Source organism: Molothrus ater, chromosome 6 (assembly GCF_012460135.2).
Source record: "Molothrus ater isolate BHLD 08-10-18 breed brown headed cowbird chromosome 6, BPBGC_Mater_1.1, whole genome shotgun sequence".
Classification (NCBI taxonomy): Eukaryota; Metazoa; Chordata; class Aves; order Passeriformes; family Icteridae; genus Molothrus; species Molothrus ater.
The window spans coordinates 35187515-35206423 of NC_050483.2; the positions used below are offsets into that span (position 1 = coordinate 35187515).

Genomic DNA, 18909 nt, shown 5'->3' on the forward strand with positions numbered 1-18909 from the left:
AAAAGCAATGAATATTGCACAAGTTTCTTAAAGTGATGAAGCGAGCTTCAGCACTCAAAAACCCTAACAAAAATAAAACAGCCATGGAGAGGAAAATAAGTGAAATGTGCCCCTAGTAATAAGAGTTTCTTGGAAGCCATGTTTAGTGACTAGTCAGAAAGTTTCTTAGGAAAGAAATTTATTTATACTTTTGTCTCTGCTCCACTGGCAAACAGTTTATTGGAAGTGCTCCATGAGATTGAAAAAGTTGATTAACATAGGTCTGTGCTGAGCAAACTCATGTGCATGCCAACCTTTGTTATGGAAGAAATCAGCAGACACTGGGATTTAGTGTAAGTACTCAATATTCTTCATTTTTCACTGAAAGTTGCAGTTTTTGTCACCCACCTTCTTACACATGCTGTTGAAAGTTATAGTGTTTTGCTTTCTCACTTAATTTCTACACTACGGTCCATGATTAAGAACAGAGTGCCAGTATGTTCTTTCATATTTCTGAGAATTTTTTTTGTTGAAAACCACCTTTGCTCAAGAATTAGTACATTAATTGTAAATGAAACCAAGTCAACTACTAAAATCCCAATTCATCTAAATTGATCAATATGAAAGCAGAGCTTTAAATCTGTTACTGGTTAATACTAAGGGAATGACACAACACAATTAATGCACTTCTGTCATATCTGGGCTCCTTATGAGCAGTCATGATATCAGCATCTGAAAAAAGTTTATATGACTCTGGTAATTCTCCTAATTTCCTCTTAGAAAAGTTAGTTTCTTTGACTTGACCCCTGGAGTACTCATAGAATGGAATAGATATAATCTTCCTATATCCATGAGTCAAGAGTGCACCTGTAAGTGGACTTACTTTTAAATGTACTCAAGCACATGCACTTTTACTAACAGAAAACTTGATACTTAGCCCAACTCTATTTTCATGTTTACTTTATAGTCAATTGACGATTAAGCTTAAGGCTGAAAGAAAAATAAACAATGGCCAATGATTAGCCAATATTTAGTCTTGTAGGAACATCCTGACAAAAAATATGGATATGGCAGAAAAATACAGCATGGCAGAATAGTCGACACGTTTGACCTTGCCCAACAAGAACTTCTTCAGAACACGTCAAAAGGCCATGATTATAAATGACCTTAAGCAAAAAAGGATTTTGGTTTTTTGGAAGTGGAAGAAGTGAAAGAAAGTGGGGAGGAAGGAGAAGAGATTAATAAATAATTTTTCACAATACTTTTAAATTTTCTATAATATAATTTTTTCTGTTTGAATAGAGGTGCCTTTTCTTCATTTCCTCTATAGTACATACTAAACGTCCAGCAGAGGTGTAAAATACAGAGGAAAAAATCTTCTGGTTTTAGTGATGTTGTGTATCTGGCAAAAATTTTCTCAGGACCAAGCTCTTCTTCAATTAAAGAATGAATTTATCTAAAGAAGAGCTCATGACTAACATAAAGCCAATATTTGAGCAGTGGAGCTTTACCATATGTGGCTATTAGCTCTTATCTTTGCGTACTTCTGCCTCTAGCCCAATGCATCTTTACATTTTTAACCTAAGTCTTACACTACAACCTATACATTAACTGTTTTTTTTTCCAAGACAGACAACAGCGTAGAATAAACTTCAGCTTTTCAGTGAATTCCTCTGTCACGTGTTTTTACAGTGCAGCCTGAACATCTCTCACTGTTAAAACTAAATAGCTTAGCATTGGTAGTCTAAGTAATAGTTAGAAATGAAAATTATCATCTTTAAAGTTTTCAGGGGAAGAAGAGCAAGAAAGATCTGCAGTTCAGTGGAACTCAGTGGAAAAGCAGAAGCAGCGCATTTCTCAAAAAACTAAAATTCTGTTAATGCATCAACTTCCCCACTCCCTCAATGTGTTTCAAAACTGAACAAAATCAGACCCATTAGGTTCTTATAAAATATGTGTGAAAGGAACAGATGTTGTCCAGCATTTTCCCTCCTACCTCCAACGCTGTCTTCTTAATGATGAATTAATTTATTCTACATACTTCTGATGCCACTCCAGGGTTATTTTAAACAGAAAGTTTCATCAATTAACCTATTTTAACAAGAATTTTATTGAAAACATACACAAAGTCAACATGTTATTTAGCTTTTGAATGTACATATTAGAGAATATTCATAATAGAGAAGAATATTTTAAGAAAAGGGGAAATACAACTGACATGCTGCAGTTTATATTTTACTAAGGCATTTAGGCTTAAGAGCAAGTTATACTGTGTGCATGTGTATCTATATACAGGAACTTACAAATACACAGGTTATCTGAAACTGTACAATTCTATGCAATTCATTATTTTTTGCCTTTTCTATTTTTAGAACACCAAATAAAGCTTTTATCCAAATGGTAGAAGTTGTTCACAGAACAGCAGTTATAATCTACTCTTCAAGAGTTTGCTTACAATTACAATACTAACAATGCACAAAATACCCCCGAGATCTTCCCGGGAAAGTTCTCTCTTACCAAAATGAGGCTCAAGTAAGAAAAACACTAGTTTGCAAAGGCACCGTGGAGACAGGTTTTAATACATTAAATACAACATGAATCATTCACAATAACAAGTTTAGTGTTTCTGGGAACTTTTGTAAATACAACACAGTTGGTCACACAAAAATGTTTCTGTTGATTTGTCTTGGCAACTCAGATATATCAACAGTGTAACAGCATAACAGCTTTGTTCCCATCTGACAGAAAATAATGGCAGTTCTGCAAGGCAAACGTTAAACCTGACCGTATGTATTTATTAATTCCACAGTGTTTTGACAGATTATAGGGGATGTAACTTAAAGGATGCTGACACGCTCACTGAGGGCTTTCATTTCTGTTTCTTCTAGCTTGGTGTTTTCGTTATGGTTAGCACTTGGACTGATAAGGTGTGCTGGATACTGCAATCCATGTTCTTCTGAATACTGTTCCCACCGGGAGTCATCACTTTCATGGGTGATGTAACGTTCCCCCATTTTACATTCCAGTTCCCTTAAATCTAACCAGGTTTGGTAGTCCTGAAAAAGAGTAACAGTAATACTTTTAGATTTCCTAAAATAAATTATACTCCCTTTGTTATCAATAACACTCAAAGTGCTATTAACTCAGCTATCTAAGGATCATCCCTATTGCTCTAGAATGGAAAAAATCTTATATAAATGTGAAATCTGCCCAAAGATATAAATTTCATCTCTAGAGGATTTTTTAATAAATTAATTTAATTGAATTGTCACAATTATAGTATTGAGCTGTTACAGGTCGTTTTGCAAAATGTACAGATATGTATAGATTGCCATAATATCTAACTGAGGCATGGTGGTAAAGCAATTCCTCCTTCTAGTCACAAGATGAATAAGGAAGAAGAAACATCTTTAAATCATACAAATACATTCTAGTGATCTGTATCAGTCAAGACAGCTAAGTCTGTATCTCTTTATAATAATGCAGAACATAAATTCAGCTTGGGCTAGAAAAATCTCCTTTTCCGAACTTGGGCAATTACTGGTTTCCTCAAAGAAATGTATACATCTAAACATTAAGGTAGTTTGGAGCTCCATGTTGACAGTCAAATGTAAGGATGGAAGTTAGTTTGAGTCTCATGCTATTTAGACCATTATGCTCTGCAGCCTCTCATCTGTCCAAAGTATGCAAGTTTAATAATTTCCTTTCTTATTCCCACCCAAAGCACACATGAACCTGCAGTAATAGAGCCAATGCTAGCCCCATGCAGACTAATGTCTCCTCATGATTCTGTATCCAGTTTTCTTTTTTCTCCTTCACCTTGTCTCAGCCTAAGACACAACCCTAACCACATAGCCAAAGCACCAGAAAGCCTAAACAAAGTAAACGCATAAAGCTTTCATCTTTAGTATCACATATACTTTGGCCCATTTCTTAGAGTCATCCTCTCAGAGAACACCGCTAAGTGTCCTCCACTCACTGCCCTGTAAGGAAAAATAACCACTGTTATCTTTCCTTAGCCTGCAAGGCAGGACTCTTCTAGACAGAGGGCTCATCCCATCCCTGGGGCTAGAGCTGCTGCTGAACTGCCTCATCTTAGCTCACATCCACTCACTAGTACACAAGCAATAAAAGTGGATCTAGAGGAGAAGGACCCTGTCCTGTCACATGAGACAGCCAGCATCCTTGCTGTAGACCTCAGCCCAGACACTTCTGGTCCCCACAGACTCAAGCAAATGCATTCTGCGATGGTTGACAGGCAGAGGAGTGGTCTTGGAAGAAAAAAACTAGTGAGGGGCAGGAAATCTGAGGGGAAGAGAGCAAGCTCCAGATAAACATCCCTGAGAAAGGTGGGGTGCAGCATGGGCAGTTACAGCCCTTTTCCTCCTATACCAGAAGGTCACCATCTACTTTGAGACACAGTATCAGCTATAACATACTGAAGTAGGACTCAGTTTTCTGATTTGATAAAGAATTCCTTTGGGATTGGGGATTATGCATCTGGTCTATGCCATGCCTGTGCCATGATTACTTTCCTAGACGCAAACAAATCTCCCTTGGGAGATCCGACAGGCTAATGCATCTGTCTGGCCTTAGCCTGTCCTCATCTCCAGGGAGGGGACACAATGCCCTGGCCTGGGCTGACCCCAGGCCTCCCTGCTCCTTGGCTGGAATGATGGAACAGGCCCTGGCTCCTCACTGCTTTGTCTTAGGCCTTAAACTTGCAGTAAACACTGCCGCCAGGATAAAAAAAAAATTACCATATCATATGGTGAGCACAAGACAGAGACTGCTGGCATCTTAAAAATTCCTTACATCTCAGTTTTTACTTGAAGAATTCAGTTGAATGTGGTTAATGTATTTTCCTGGCAAGCACACAATTTCATTAGTTTTTGTGATGACTGTGAAGTGAAAGCCCGTTGATTAATTTTAATAAGAAGTGAATCAGAGTAAACTGCAGGCAATGAAATAATGTAAGTCAAATGACTACAAGGACTTTTTAATATACATGATTTTCTAAGTAGACAAAAATGATAAAATATTTTTTAATGTATTTTGACAGCATGAGGATGTTTAGTATTGGAATCTAATACTTCAGAAATTAATGAGAAACCATAGGTAAATTGGTGAACAAGCATGAGCTTCTAAGGACCTAAAATCATATTGAGGTTAGTAGATTTTCTTAGATTCCACTGTGCTTAAAGATAAAGATTTTTCTATATGTTTAGAGTCCAAATGCAAAAGTAAAACCATGGAATTTAGAGAAATACCTGTAACCATGGGTGGCTTAACGTCTTGTCCACACTGTAGCGCTTTCTCATTTTCACTTGCAATAAATTATTTATGAGATCAATAGCTGAAAACAAATAATATTTGAAAATGTTAGTTAAAATGTATTTGTTTCAACTAGGACATGCAAACAGAGAGCTACACAGACATGGTGACTGTAAAAAGAGGGCAGTTATCCCTTCTTACTCCAGTTCTTTACAAATTGCAGTCAATGCTGATGTACCTGAAGGCACCCATGCAACCCTTCCTAATGGGATTACAACTCTTACTGAACAGTTGCCTGAAAATAATTCTCACACGTATCCTGCTCAAGAGAAAAAAAACTCATGTGAGGTCTACAGTTGTGTGATTTGACACATAGAGGCAACCAAAGCAACCACCACAAAGCTGAAATGCAAGGAGAAGGTCTATTCCATTGCACAGGCATGGGGACACCAGCTCTGCTAGGCTCAGCTCATCCTGGCAGAAGGGGGGCACTGCCTGCCCCAATATATCAAAGGGCTGTGTGCACCCCCAGTTCATCTCAAGGCTGTGCTTCTGTGATCTCTCTCCCAGCACGAGGCTCAAGCCTGTCTGCGAGAGTGTGTTATCTCTACGTGCGAATTCTACTTCTCAAAAGAGGCAGAGAATGAGCAACACTAGGCATAATAAATGGAGTTTTCCTACACCAACAATTTTAGCAGCAAGGTGCAAGGTCACTTCAAGTAAAAATACTCCCTCGTTGGCAAATCTTCCAGCTTTAACATTTTCCTTCCAAGAACAGCATTCTTCAGGTACCACAGTAAACAATATATATGTACATATTTTTCTGAGACTTTCAGTGTCACAACTGACAGCAGCACCTTCCCAGTCCCTGAGTGGAGAAATTAGGTTTTGTAAGTCATCAAGTCTTGCAATACTATTCTTTTGAACTGAGCATTGCTTCTGCTTGCTAGTCAACAGTAGGCAGTGTCCGAAAAGTGAGAAGGGCATCTTTAACAATTTCATGACTTCTGTGGTTTTGGAGTCAATGATTCACTGAGGTTCACAGAATCACAGAACAGTTTAGGTTGGAAAGGTCCTTAAAGATCCAACTCTACTACCATGGGTAGGGAGACCTTCTACTAGACTGGATTGCTCAATTGATCTTGAGCACTTCCACAGATGGGGCATGCACAACCTCTCGGAGCAACCTGTGCCACTGTATCATCACCGTCAGAGTCAAGAATTTTCTCCTAATAACCAACATAAACCTGCCCTCTTTTCAGTTAAAAGTAATTACCCCATGTCCTATCACTACATGCCCTTGTAAAAGGTCTCTTGTAGCCTCCTTTAGGTAGTTCAAGGCACTATATGGACTCCCCTGCAAACTTCTCCAGGCTGAACAAAGCCAACTCTTTCACCCTGTAGGTATGTGTGCTGTGGTGCCTGAAGGGATGAGACCCATGAGCCAATGACCAATGCATGGAACTGCAATGAGTGACCCATTTGGAAAAATCTCTGTAATGAGAGTGCTGAGCTTTGAATGCAATTACAGAAAAACATTAAAAAAAAAAAAGAGGCTATAATGAAAGGTTAAATCATATTAGGTGGTGCTAAATGTTCAGCATGAGTTCTGGTGGAAAGTTACTGCTATTCCAGAATAACTGACTAGCCACAAGGAATGATAATATTCCTGCAATTTTTCCATTTCATCACATTATCCTTTGGCTTGTCCAAAGTATGCTGGTTTACATCTTTATTTCTCTGTTTATATCATGGTGACAGGGAAAGATGGTCTTGAAAGTAACACAGACTCATGGCATCACTGAGGGGCACCGTGTCTGAAACACGTCAGATGAATATTGTTGCCAGCTGGGTATTAAGGGAGCTGAATAATCATCTTGTCTTTTTTAAGAGTATGAGATGGGACAGAATTCTTTAAACCAATTATCTCTGAGGTTGTATTTTGTACAACAATATGGAAAAGCTTTTCTTTTTTAACAGAAACTTCCTCTCTGCAGGCTGGATTTGCCATCTAGGGCTTTATGTGTGCTTCTGCCATGGGGCAGAAAACAATGGAAACAATATCCAGGAAAATGAGAATACACATGGCCGTCTATCTGAATTTATGCAGTTAATTTGATAGACAAGCCTATTCTTGGCAATGGGAGACTATCACTAAAGCAGCCCTGACTTCCTGGTGATGAATACTGTCTTGGAAATCAAAGCAATCATGGGAATGATAAAAAAATACATCTCAAGACTTTTGACAAAGAAAGCATTGCCAGAGGCTTTGAGCCATTCTTTTCCTGGAACAGATGGTCCTAATTTTACTTTTCTATTGTGGACAAACAGATTGTTATCTACTGACTCTTTTAGCATCAAGTACAGTTAATGCTAAATTCTCTAACTTGTGTTTATTTTGCTCCCTCTCAAAATGCTGGTGAACTGTATGTAGGATAAGAAAGTCAGTGGATATCCAGTAGGACCATTACTGACAGATGGCACAATTCTTAAAACTCATTTGTTTTCCAAAATAGTGGGGTAATCTTCCTCTTTATTCATAGGAGACATTCTCAGGTTCCAAGCTATGGGGAAGAGATTAGGAAGTCAGTCATACACAATGGCTTTGATGCCACCTATCAAAAAGTAGTGACCGTTGTTTTTATCTGATGTTTCAAAGAGGAAAACATAGTCCTTTACCCACTGCAGAAGATCTGGGTATCAACAAAAATCAGCATCTTCTGCAACACTGTCCAACTTACCCTTAAATTCAGCAGTATTAAAGTAAGACTTCAGTCTGTCTTTTGATATATAAGCCAGTGCTGAATGTGAATTTAGTAGGGCTACCATTTCTTTATTATTTTCAGTGGTATTTGGGTGTGTATGATCTTCAGAGTTCATTTTTCTATCATTTACTATGAATCTCAGTTTGGAAAATAGGTCAAGAAGTTGATGAGAGGTTGATTGTCCTGGTAACTGCTGTGATGTGGGTGCACATATCCCAGCATATGCCTCGGTAACTGTCAAGTACCCACTGAGGGTTGATAATGCCTCTATTACATTCCTTCTGTGCAACCAACTGGAAGCAGATATGACTGTAAGCCTCACAAGTGATGATATCATATTTAACTATTCAACCTCCCTCAAGTTACAACAGGACTAGGGGCCCCTTTGCCCCTTTTTTCACTTCAGGACAAGGATGTATTATGTGTAATAACATATTTCTTTGTATTCTTGGGGGAAATTACCAATGGCTTGTTGAACAGACCAGAAAGGCACTGGTCTAGAAAAAATCACTAGAGAAGGTGCAAAAAAAAAGACAGGAAAGAAAACTATGACGAGGGTGAAAAGGCAGTTTCCCTGGATGGTTACAATTGTCAGTACCAAGCACTTGAAAACAGTTTACACAGACAGGCTGCTTGTTTCACCACTGCAATATTGCTGTCTCTGTAAGAAGTTTTGCTGTTTTGTTTCATTTTTTATCTAGAGTTCTTTTTGCCAGGAAAGTTTTGCCTATCCCTTGCTTCTTAAGGAGTAAGCACAAATAAATAAATAAGCAGAAATGCAGCATGACTACTAGAAGTACACCTGAAGTAGAAACTCAAACTATCTGATAGAATTTTATTTGCTTTGTTATTCAAAGTTTTCAAACTTAGGTGAATGAAGAAAACATGAGCTTCAACAGCAAAGAGTCTTTGCTACTTTTTATCAGGAAATCATGCAATTCAAGAAATGCCACTTGTTGAACCTGTAAGAGTTCTGTCTGAGTAACAGAATCCAAGATGCAAGTGATACAGGCAGGGCAACAAAAGAACAGGGCAGTGTAAAGCAAGGAAGAATCTAGGAAGTTTAATAATGACATTGTGAGTACTGGAATCAAAATGCTTAAAAGACTTCTGGAAGGTTCACTATTTTTCTCCGTGTTTAAATTCACAAAACCCCCATCCTGTTCTGACAGCATCCTGACAGCCACTATCTTACAAAGTTTAGTCTGGCTTGAATTCATGTAAAATGAGTGAACAGCAAGATTCATGTTCACTCAATTTCTGAATTTAAAAAAAATAATTGTTTGATGATTAAATTTTAAATTGTAATGCTTAAAAACACTGAAGATAAAAAATTGGAAGGCATTAACATTTCTTTTAGACATACAACTTCAGGGGGCCAAATTTGGGCATCATCTGTTACAAAATTAAATATTCTGTCTAGGAAGATGAAGCAGTTTTGAGGAGAGGGCAGTAACTACATAGTATTTTTAAGTATTTTCATTAATTTTCACTGATTTTTTATTTTAAATCACGTTTTAAAGTAATCCTTATCAGACATTTGAGGAGCTTTCCAAAATTTTATAGTATTCCTCTGTACGGTCTAACTTTAGAAAGCTCTGTATCCCTTTGATTTTAGGATAGCTCTTTCAATTCACTAGAAAGAACTTCCACAGTCAGGAGGTTCATGACTCTATACTGCTTATGCAAGTTTATTAATATGCCAAATAATTAATTGTAGTACGGACAATGTGCTGGAAATAGAAATAAATACTGACTCAAAGGCAGCCATGGTGTTTATATATGACTACAAAGCATTGTAACAGGGACACCATGACCAAATTTAATTTAACCAAGTAATTAATTGTAGTACGGACAAAGTCACAATTATCACTCTAAGTATCAAATTAACAGAATAATTGCTTTTCACAGGAATGACTGCTTTAACTCAGCTAGGATGTGCCCTGCACATAAATGCAAAAGTTTACAAAATATCTTAAAAACCCTATTACAAACATATCATTAATTTAGTCTTTCCCTACAGATTTAAACTTTTTACATAAGTTATAAACAAGAAATCACCTGAAGGATATAAAAAAAAGCAGTCCTAAATTAATGATAAATTTATAATTGATTAAGAATTTTAAAAGTACACCTAGAATGCTACCTACTCTTACTGCCATCATTTGTACATATTTAAGCTGCTTCCACTAATACAGGATGTCCAGGACTTCCTAGACCCTGGATTTTTCTAGGAATAGGTTAATTGATTAGAGGTCATCATTATTATAATTTTTTCATACACACAAATCCTTTTCCTGCTGCTAGTCAATACAGCTTTGTTGACAAATGCTCCAGTGTACATGCAGTTATTTTAGCATAAAATGATCTTCAGTTGGCTGAGATTTTCAGGCACACAGATTCAGCTGTACTCTCAAAAGAAATCCTTATCAATTCTAAGCTGTACCCTACAAGAGAGGTTTCCTAATACTAATTTATCCAACCAAATGTGTAAGAAGAGCCAAGACCTCCTTTTTAACAGCTAGCTAAACATTTACAGAGGCAGAGAGCATCTTTGAGCTATAACATGCATTGACCTCCTGATACTCAATGCTCATTCATTCATGTGACTTTCTCATTAATGTGTGAAGCACTCAGAGTTTCTATTCACATTATGCTGGAAATACAAATAAATACTGACTCAAAGGCAGCCATGGTGTTTATATATGACTACAAAGCATTGTAACAGGGACACCATGACCAAATTTAATGCATGATAGGAATGGCATTGTTTCTTCCCAAGTTATTTTAATAATATTAAGTAATGTGAAGCACCTAATTAACGATGTGTGATGTACATCACACAGCCCATTATGTTAGTAGCAATAGCTGTGCTGGTGGTAGCTGATGAAAAAAGAATTATGAATACAATGTTTTATGAAAATAGGGCAGCAGAATGAAACACCCTATGAATAATTCCAATCTTGATACAGCACATTTTAGGACCATACAGTTCAAAAGAATAGCTACCACAGTGAAGTCATAGTACATAAAATATACTAACAGATAGAGAGAAAAAATCCATCATGGAGTTCTATCCTTATATTTAGTAGTATTTATTTCTTGTGTCATGTAGTGAAGTAAAAATAAATCTCTTGAGATGATGCAAATTTGGTAGACTGGAAGGTTAAAACTGGAAACAAACAGCAAAGCTGTTGAAAACAGGTTCCATGTTTGAGATATGTGAAATTTAAAGCTATAAAATAGACAGGAATTCTGCAAGTAGAGTCCTCTATATCAGTATCTAGCAAAATGCCACAATGAGGACTGAATTAAGTTCAAATTGTCATACAGCAATTCAGTGAATTTGGAAATGCAGCCTGGCTGCAACAAACATTGAAAGAGAGCAGAAATAGACTGGGCAATGAATTGCTGAATGGCTCTGACAAAACCAGGTTTTCTAAAACATACCAAACATCTACCACAAAAACTACCTATCTCCAGTAATGTGTTACAATCTTATTTAGACATCCCAAAACAGGATCAGATTTTGGGATGTGTTCTTTTGAAAGAGTGAAGTTACTGGAAAAATATGGAAAAATGCAGCCACTCAGGTAAAAATCAGAGCTCCCTATGGAGAAGCCTACAAAACTGAAAAGTCTTCGCTTTCTTAAGTTGGATAAAAGGATATCTTAAATGGATAAAAGGAAGGACAAAGCATTACACAAAAAAGCTAAATTTCTCATCAGGAAGAGTTGATGAAATTTATCTAGGGGTTATGACATCAGACAGACACATTATGGAAAGAGAGGACTCAGTGAATCACTAGACCATATAAATGACTGGCAGAGAAGACAACTGTAGATGGTGACTTAAAAACATTAAGCATTCAGAAAATATTATCTTCAAAAAAGTTCTGTCTTTTTTCTTGGCTTATGACTGCAGATTTTAAGAATTGCCATAAAATGCTACAGAAAAAGTTACTATCAAGAAAATTAACGCTGACCAGAATATTACCCAATATGGCACACTTTTCCTCCAAGACACAACTTATTTCCATGTGCTTTTCCTCTGAATCCATTAGACATTAAGTATATTATTTATATTACCATGCAGTTTAAATTGTTATGGGTCATGTGATTTTTATTAATCTATCACCTCATCAGTGCAATTTAAAATTTGAAAAGCCAATTTTACTTAAAGACCAGTAATTGACTAAGTAACTTGTATTGGGAATATTAAGGCTACTTTACCATTGCTGTTACTTTTCCAGACACATTGTTTACATATGATCAATCACATTTTTTTTTCTTTTAAAGTTTCGCTACCCTCTGCCTCCTAGCTCACAAATTAATATGCTGTTGTTTGGGAAGTATCAGGAAAAGAATGTGGTGTGCACTAAAGCCAAAGTGGTGCTAAACACAGCATAATTCACTATAACTGCTGTGCTATCTTTTGAATTCAAAGAAATAAATGCTTTTCCCTCTCTGATTACAATAAAAATAGAAGATGGGAATAAAGAAGTTTAGCCATTCTTAAACTTTTTACATGAACAGTGGTCTGAAGAGAGCACTGGAATAGCTACAGTTGCAAGAGGTTTTAGACATTTGGCTCTCTGAGTCACAGTAATAATCATGGACATGACAAGAAAGGTTTAACTGCTGTTCACCTTTCCTTAGCACCAATCTCTGCAATAGGCATGCAGAAGTTCCTCCATAAAATCTCTAAAATAATCTGTGTTTGTCCCCTAAATGATCCAATCATTTGTGGCATTAATTAACATGGCACTGTTCAGAACTGCAATCCAGATCAGATGCATTAGGACACCAGGACAGGTTTGCATTTTAACCATGCTGCACTGTCAGAGGTAACAGAAACTGGATGGAGCCAGCAGGTCCACAGGGGCAGCTCCTGCCCTCTCACAATCTGTGCAGGAGAGTGAAGCAGGACTTGAGAAAAACATTCCTTTATTTTCCCTAAGTAATATGGAATTTGAGTTCAAAATTGAGCTCTAAAAATAAGCCTTATCGAGTAATATTTGTACAGAGATCTAGACCTCAACTCCCTCTGTTGGACATAATGGAATCTCTTCAGACATTTTCCAGGTTTTCATTTAGAGTAAATAGAGTGGTTCATCACCAAGCAATCCAAAATATATAATAAAATCACAATGTATAAGCAGATTTTAATTTAGTAATTCGTTAAAGTGTGTTTCCCTCCCTTCTGCATGCTTGCAGCCTGCTATCCATCAACCATTAATGAAGGCTGTGATTCTACAAATGGAGAGATAACACCCAAGTAGGTGAGTTTTCTGTAGGTGCTCTACTGAATCTTCACCTCTGAGTGCAAAAATTGATCTTCTGTCTACCACAGTAGAAACTTGTGGGAGACAATTTCTTGCAGCTTCCCCTGTGTTGATTGCTGTTTGCTTATCTCTAGCGACAGATAAAGCATTGCTGCCAACAGATTCTGTCAGCTTACATATCAAAGTGTGTGGAGGTTCAGGAGAACTTCAGTGTGTAATTGTGCAGATTTATAGCTTTTTTTTTTTCCAACAGATTTCAAACTTCATCTGCCACTGAGTTAAATAACAAACAATGCTCTCTGAGCATTTTCAGAAGAGAATCTCACATGGCTGCAATATTTAGTAAGCATTAGGCACACTACTCTAAACTATGCTTAACAGGTATGTTAAACACATCACCTGAAAAGCAGAAAAACGGTACTGTAAATACCAGAAATTATAAATGTTAATATTGGAATTCAGTTTGGCACATATTACAATTCAGAAAAGTATATAAGATCGGATGCTTATAATGTTTCTTTGCTTTAAGACTTACAATCCTGCAGAACTCTGGACTAAAAAAAATCCCAAAGAAAATCAAACTGCCTGAAAATGTTACATATGTGAAAATGTTAGAGAAACCAGAAGTGCCTGTTTTTTTAAATGGCCTACTTAGTTGTGTTTAGACACATTTTTAATAGAACTAATATACCTTCTTTAAAGATGCTCCTAGTGAACTAGTCACATTGTTCTTTTGTTTTTTATCAAAAGTCTTTGATGTCATTGACCAGAACTCGAGTTTCAAAGGTCTCACAGTTATCTCCCGGCCCTTTCCTCCTGCATAAAGTCTGTTATATGACATTTTCTCACACAGTTCCTGAAATCTCATCTATGGAATTGTTTGCTTTTGTCTTCTCCACACAAAGATATCGGAGTACAGCATCCAATTGAAACCAAACTCAATTACTGGAACAAGTAGAACAAGAAACAGACTGCAGATGCAATAGAGCTGAATGATGAGGTACATAAATGAATATACACAAGATGAATTACAGCAGCTTCAGCTCCCCACAGATTCTATAGCAATCTCATCTGTAGGTGGTTATGTGCCTCCTTCAACACCTCCTGGAGCGATCCCATGCTAGGAGATTATGCCATATGCAGTCTATACATGCTCTGTAGGAAATGTCTAAAGCAGCTGATAGCACAAAACAGACACATTACATTACTGGGATTTTTTTTTTCTTTTTTAAATTCTATTTTTCTACAGGAAAAAATATAAAAGCAAAATACATCTACTCTTTTGAGCACTTAAATAAGAACAACCACAAACAGGTATTACCTTCAAGAGAAATTTCCTTCCATGGATTAGGTGGATACATGAAAGCAGCATTCTGGATTTGGTCATGTATGTCTTCATCTTCATTGAATGGAAAGGTACCACTGAGGCTTACATAAATGATGACACCCACTGACCACATATCCAGAGATCTGTTATAGCCTTTGTTTCTCAGAACCTCTGGAGCAAGGTAGGCTGGTGTTCCTACAACTGAACGCCTAAATGATTTCTCTCCAATGATTCGGGCAAAGCCAAAGTCACAAAGTTTTACCTGTTTAATGAAAAATTCTATAGTAAGACATACATTAATTTTATTATCAAATACACAGTTGGGGAATCATCAGTTAGTTGCAAGATGCATCTCTATTGTTCCTTCAAGGGTACTTTTTTTTTAAACTCCTCTTTGAGAGGAATATTCTTATTCCACTGAAACAGTAGACTGGAATACCAGTCCATTGTATCTCTTCTGTTCCTTCATTCCATGAATAAAACACTGTTGTGGATAGGCTCAACAGCTCAGGTTTGTGATGAAAGTAGTAATAAATAGTAATAGTTTTCATTCATAGCATAAGAACACAGCAAACAGAAAAAATGTTTTACCTATGGCTTTCTCTTAAAACTAGCAACAAAAGTTAGTTGTTAAACTTCCACTCTTATTTTATTATGGATCTAGCTATACTCTGCCTCTCTGCAAACTTCCTTGTCTGAGTTCTACAAATTAGGCAGCTTGAAAATTCTCGCTTAAAACAACTCAGTACAGATCCTTCCCTTCCAATTATTGATACTGATATTATCTAAAAATTATCAATAGCACTCATTTTGAAAATGGGTGATTGAGGAAATTATAGATGACCTCTGTAGACTGAAGGTAACAGAAGCTGATAAAAACACCTTTTAATGAGAAATATAACCAGTCAGAATGTGTATTTAAATATCCTGTGATCTACATGGCATTTAAATGTATAGAATTAAAGAGAAAGCTCTTGTTCTTCATGAGCCCTATTCGAACTTTCAGAAAAATTACTTTCTTTCTGGAGCAAATCAACCAGCAAGGTAATTTGTGCTTAAGGGTGAGCAAATTAGAAATGATCACACAAGTAGCTACGTCACACTTGAAAATCTAGTTCAATATTTTAATTATGTCTAGTTCAACAAATGACAAGAATCAAGGATTTTCAAACATAACTTCTTTATGAGGTAGCTTGAATAAGTGATCAACTTTTTCTTACCTTAAAATTCTGTGCAGACAGGTTACATAAATACTTATTAGTTACAACAATTTATCTTAAGAAAGGGTATTTTCTACTTGCCTGTGGGAAAGGATCAGCTGATGCGAGTAACACATTTTCTGGTTTGAGGTCACAATGAACAATATTTTTGAAATGAAGATGTCTTAAAGCAACAAGGATCTGTGAATAAAGAAATCAAATTATGGTTGTTTGTTTTATATTGTTTGAACAGTATCAGTGACCAGAGAAGCAAGGACTGGTGTCAAGAAAAACAATTCAATAAGAATGTACCTTTTACAAGAATATCAACAATGAAAAAAAAACCAAAAAACTTAACAAAAACCAAAATGCTGTGCCTCAAGTTTTCGTGATGTTTCACTGCATCAAATATTTTTCCTTCTCCAAGAGCTTACACTATAAACATCTTTTAAAAACTGGGTTCTAAGTATTTGTTTACTTTTTTGTGCATGAAATCTTTAAATGTAGCAACATTTGCAGAATGACCTTTCATATCTAGATTCAACCAAAAACATTTCACAGAAATATTACATGATCCAATTGAAGTGTTTTTGATGGCAGAAAGAATGGAGACTGTTGTATGTATTTCTGTTCTGTTACAAACACATAAATATAGTGACAGTGTGACATATCCGTCCTTTTTGTGTGGCTTTAACTCAATTTCTGTTTGGTCAGGGGCTGACAGAATTTGCCACTGCATTAGAGCAGTGAATGGTGAGGAGGCTGAATGAACCTGTGAACAGAAGAAATCAAATTCTAAAGCTCGTGGCAGTTTTGCCCATTAAAGCCTGGAAACTAGGAAACCTGTTAAGTTCTACAACAAATAAGGAATTTATAATATTAAACACCATAGTAGAGTTGCTCCTGCTACTTTCATTTTTCCTGACTGCAGAAACATGGGCTTCTCTGACTGTGAGGTGGCTCACTACCAATGTGCGTATCTAAATTTAAACCTGTATTTTGGGCAGCCAAAGAAACAGTATGGTAATATTACAGGAATGTAACAACAGGAAGCTCAAATAAATCCCATACCAAATTGTTAATAGAAGTAATAATAGAATCCAGACTCAGACACAGGTAGCACTGAGATCCAATCTCAGCACAGAAAATAGGTTTAACAGTGTATAGTATGAACTGCAGTGGTTTGATATCAGGCAGTTCAAGAGGCCCAAATTTCTTTTTGTAGCTCTCCAACGGTTTGCTTTTAGTGCTTTCCTTTCTTGTGCTTAATTCTTCCATCATATGAGAAACTGTAGGTTGATGTCCCCTCCACCCAGCAGCCAACAGCTCTATATGTGTCAAGTTTTAAGTCCTCTTAATGGGTTACTAATGTAGATAGTAACATAGAGTCATGTAAAGAAAGCTGTTTTATCAACCCTGTTTTACTCAGATTTTCATAAACCAGCCAGGTAAATTATGTCAAAAGGAAAACAGAAGAAACATAATGTTGATAGTGATAATAATTGACCTCAAATGTCCTTCCAGGTCTATAATTAATTTCTTACCTGAGTAATTAAAAACTTAGTTATTCTCTCTGGCAGTCTGCCCTTTTCACTTGACAAGATCATCTCCAGCATGTCTCCATGGAGTTTTTCCATAACAACAAAGACTCTCTCTGGCGTCTCAAACATACACTCCAGATTTACAACCCCAGGATGATGAAGATTCTGTTGAAGATAAATACAGCACTGGATTTCTCAATATGATCAGTAGCTTTTATCATTGCATATTCAGACTTCACACTGCCACCTAAACTAGACGATGTTTCAGTATTCAGTAATTTAAACTGTGTGCCTAACCTGTAGGCCACAGGGACAAAATTTCTATGGGAAGTACAGAAGAATGTATGAATTTCAAATTAGTTTAACATACATTTTCCTTATTGTGGTCTGGTGCTTAAAACTGCAGAAATTGTAACTCCTTGTGTGACATTGCTGACCCATTTGGCTTTTTATGGAAAATACACAGCAAAGATACTAATATTTTTGCAAAGGCACTAATGATTATAAATTAAAATCATTATATTAACATCTGGTATTTACAGAAATAAATAATGGAGCTAATACAGTAAAAAATAACAGAAAAGTACCTGTAAAATGGCAACTTCATTACGAAGTTGACTTTCCTGTTTAGTTGGAAATCTTAGTTTATCAATTATTTTAATGGCAACATCTCTTCCAGTTTTGCGATGCTTCCCTGTATTAATAAAAGAAAAGCTCTCTATCAATTAACATGATTAATTATGAAAAGCGTTCCCTTTTCACGGGTTGCACAAATGGCCATAACCAAGTAATCCTCAGAGCCGGTTTGCAGGTAAGACATTAAAAGTTTTCTGTCATTTCTCTTCTTTCTACTCTTTGACAATTGAACTTGCAATCACCTGACAAAGCCATTTAAACATGTAAGAAACAAACATATGAGAAAGTTAGCTCTACATTTCAACAGTATAGATGCAAAGTTAACTTTCTCATATATGTGTAAGCTGCAGCTGCATTCTGTGCAACTGGCTGGTTGTAGGCTTAGTCCTTCACTGATAGCTCCACACTAGCAAATAATGAAATATGTGACAGCCTTCAGGCATGTTAGTGCCTGTCCCAGGTTTATCAGAGAGTCAGAGATACCTCAGTGAGAAATTTGTTGTTAGTTCTCACTTCACACTGTCTCAAACAACAGCTGTAACTAAATACATCACCCAAAAAACTGCAGAAAAAAAGGAGAAAAGAGAGAGGAAAAATTAATAAGAAAATAAAAAGATAAACAATTCTAACAAGCTACTGAACAAACAAAAAAATGCCTCACTGGAATATGTAAAGAAACACAGAGGGAAAATAATGGTTTTTTTCATGCATTACATTTCTCAAAAAGAACAGCTTTATTAGAACTTACAGAGAATATGAAGCTATTGATAGACATTGACCCACACTGGACAGTAAACTTCAATCTACAAAATTACTTCGGCAACACAAAATATAAACATATAAAATATAAACATATAAAATATAAACATATATGCAATTTCTGCAGTATATCTAAACATATATT

General features: G+C 36.4%; 1 protein-coding gene across 2 annotated transcripts in view; it reads right to left on the minus strand.

Moving 5' to 3' along the window:
• Nucleotides 1-2065: 2065 nt before the first annotated feature.
• Nucleotides 2066-18909, minus strand: part of PRKD1 (protein kinase D1) — a 115399-nt gene continuing 98555 nt past the window's right edge. For both annotated transcript variants that reach the window (XM_036384736.1, XM_036384735.1), the window contains 6 exons: nt 17957-18063; nt 17373-17534; nt 15931-16029; nt 14624-14891; nt 5250-5335; nt 2066-3035 (listed from right to left, as the gene is read on the minus strand). In XM_036384736.1, coding sequence (XP_036240629.1) covers nt 2817-3035; nt 5250-5335; nt 14624-14891; nt 15931-16029; nt 17373-17534; nt 17957-18063 — 941 coding nt within the window. In that variant the 3' untranslated portion in view covers nt 2066-2816. The remainder of the gene's footprint in view (nt 3036-5249; nt 5336-14623; nt 14892-15930; nt 16030-17372; nt 17535-17956; nt 18064-18909) is intronic.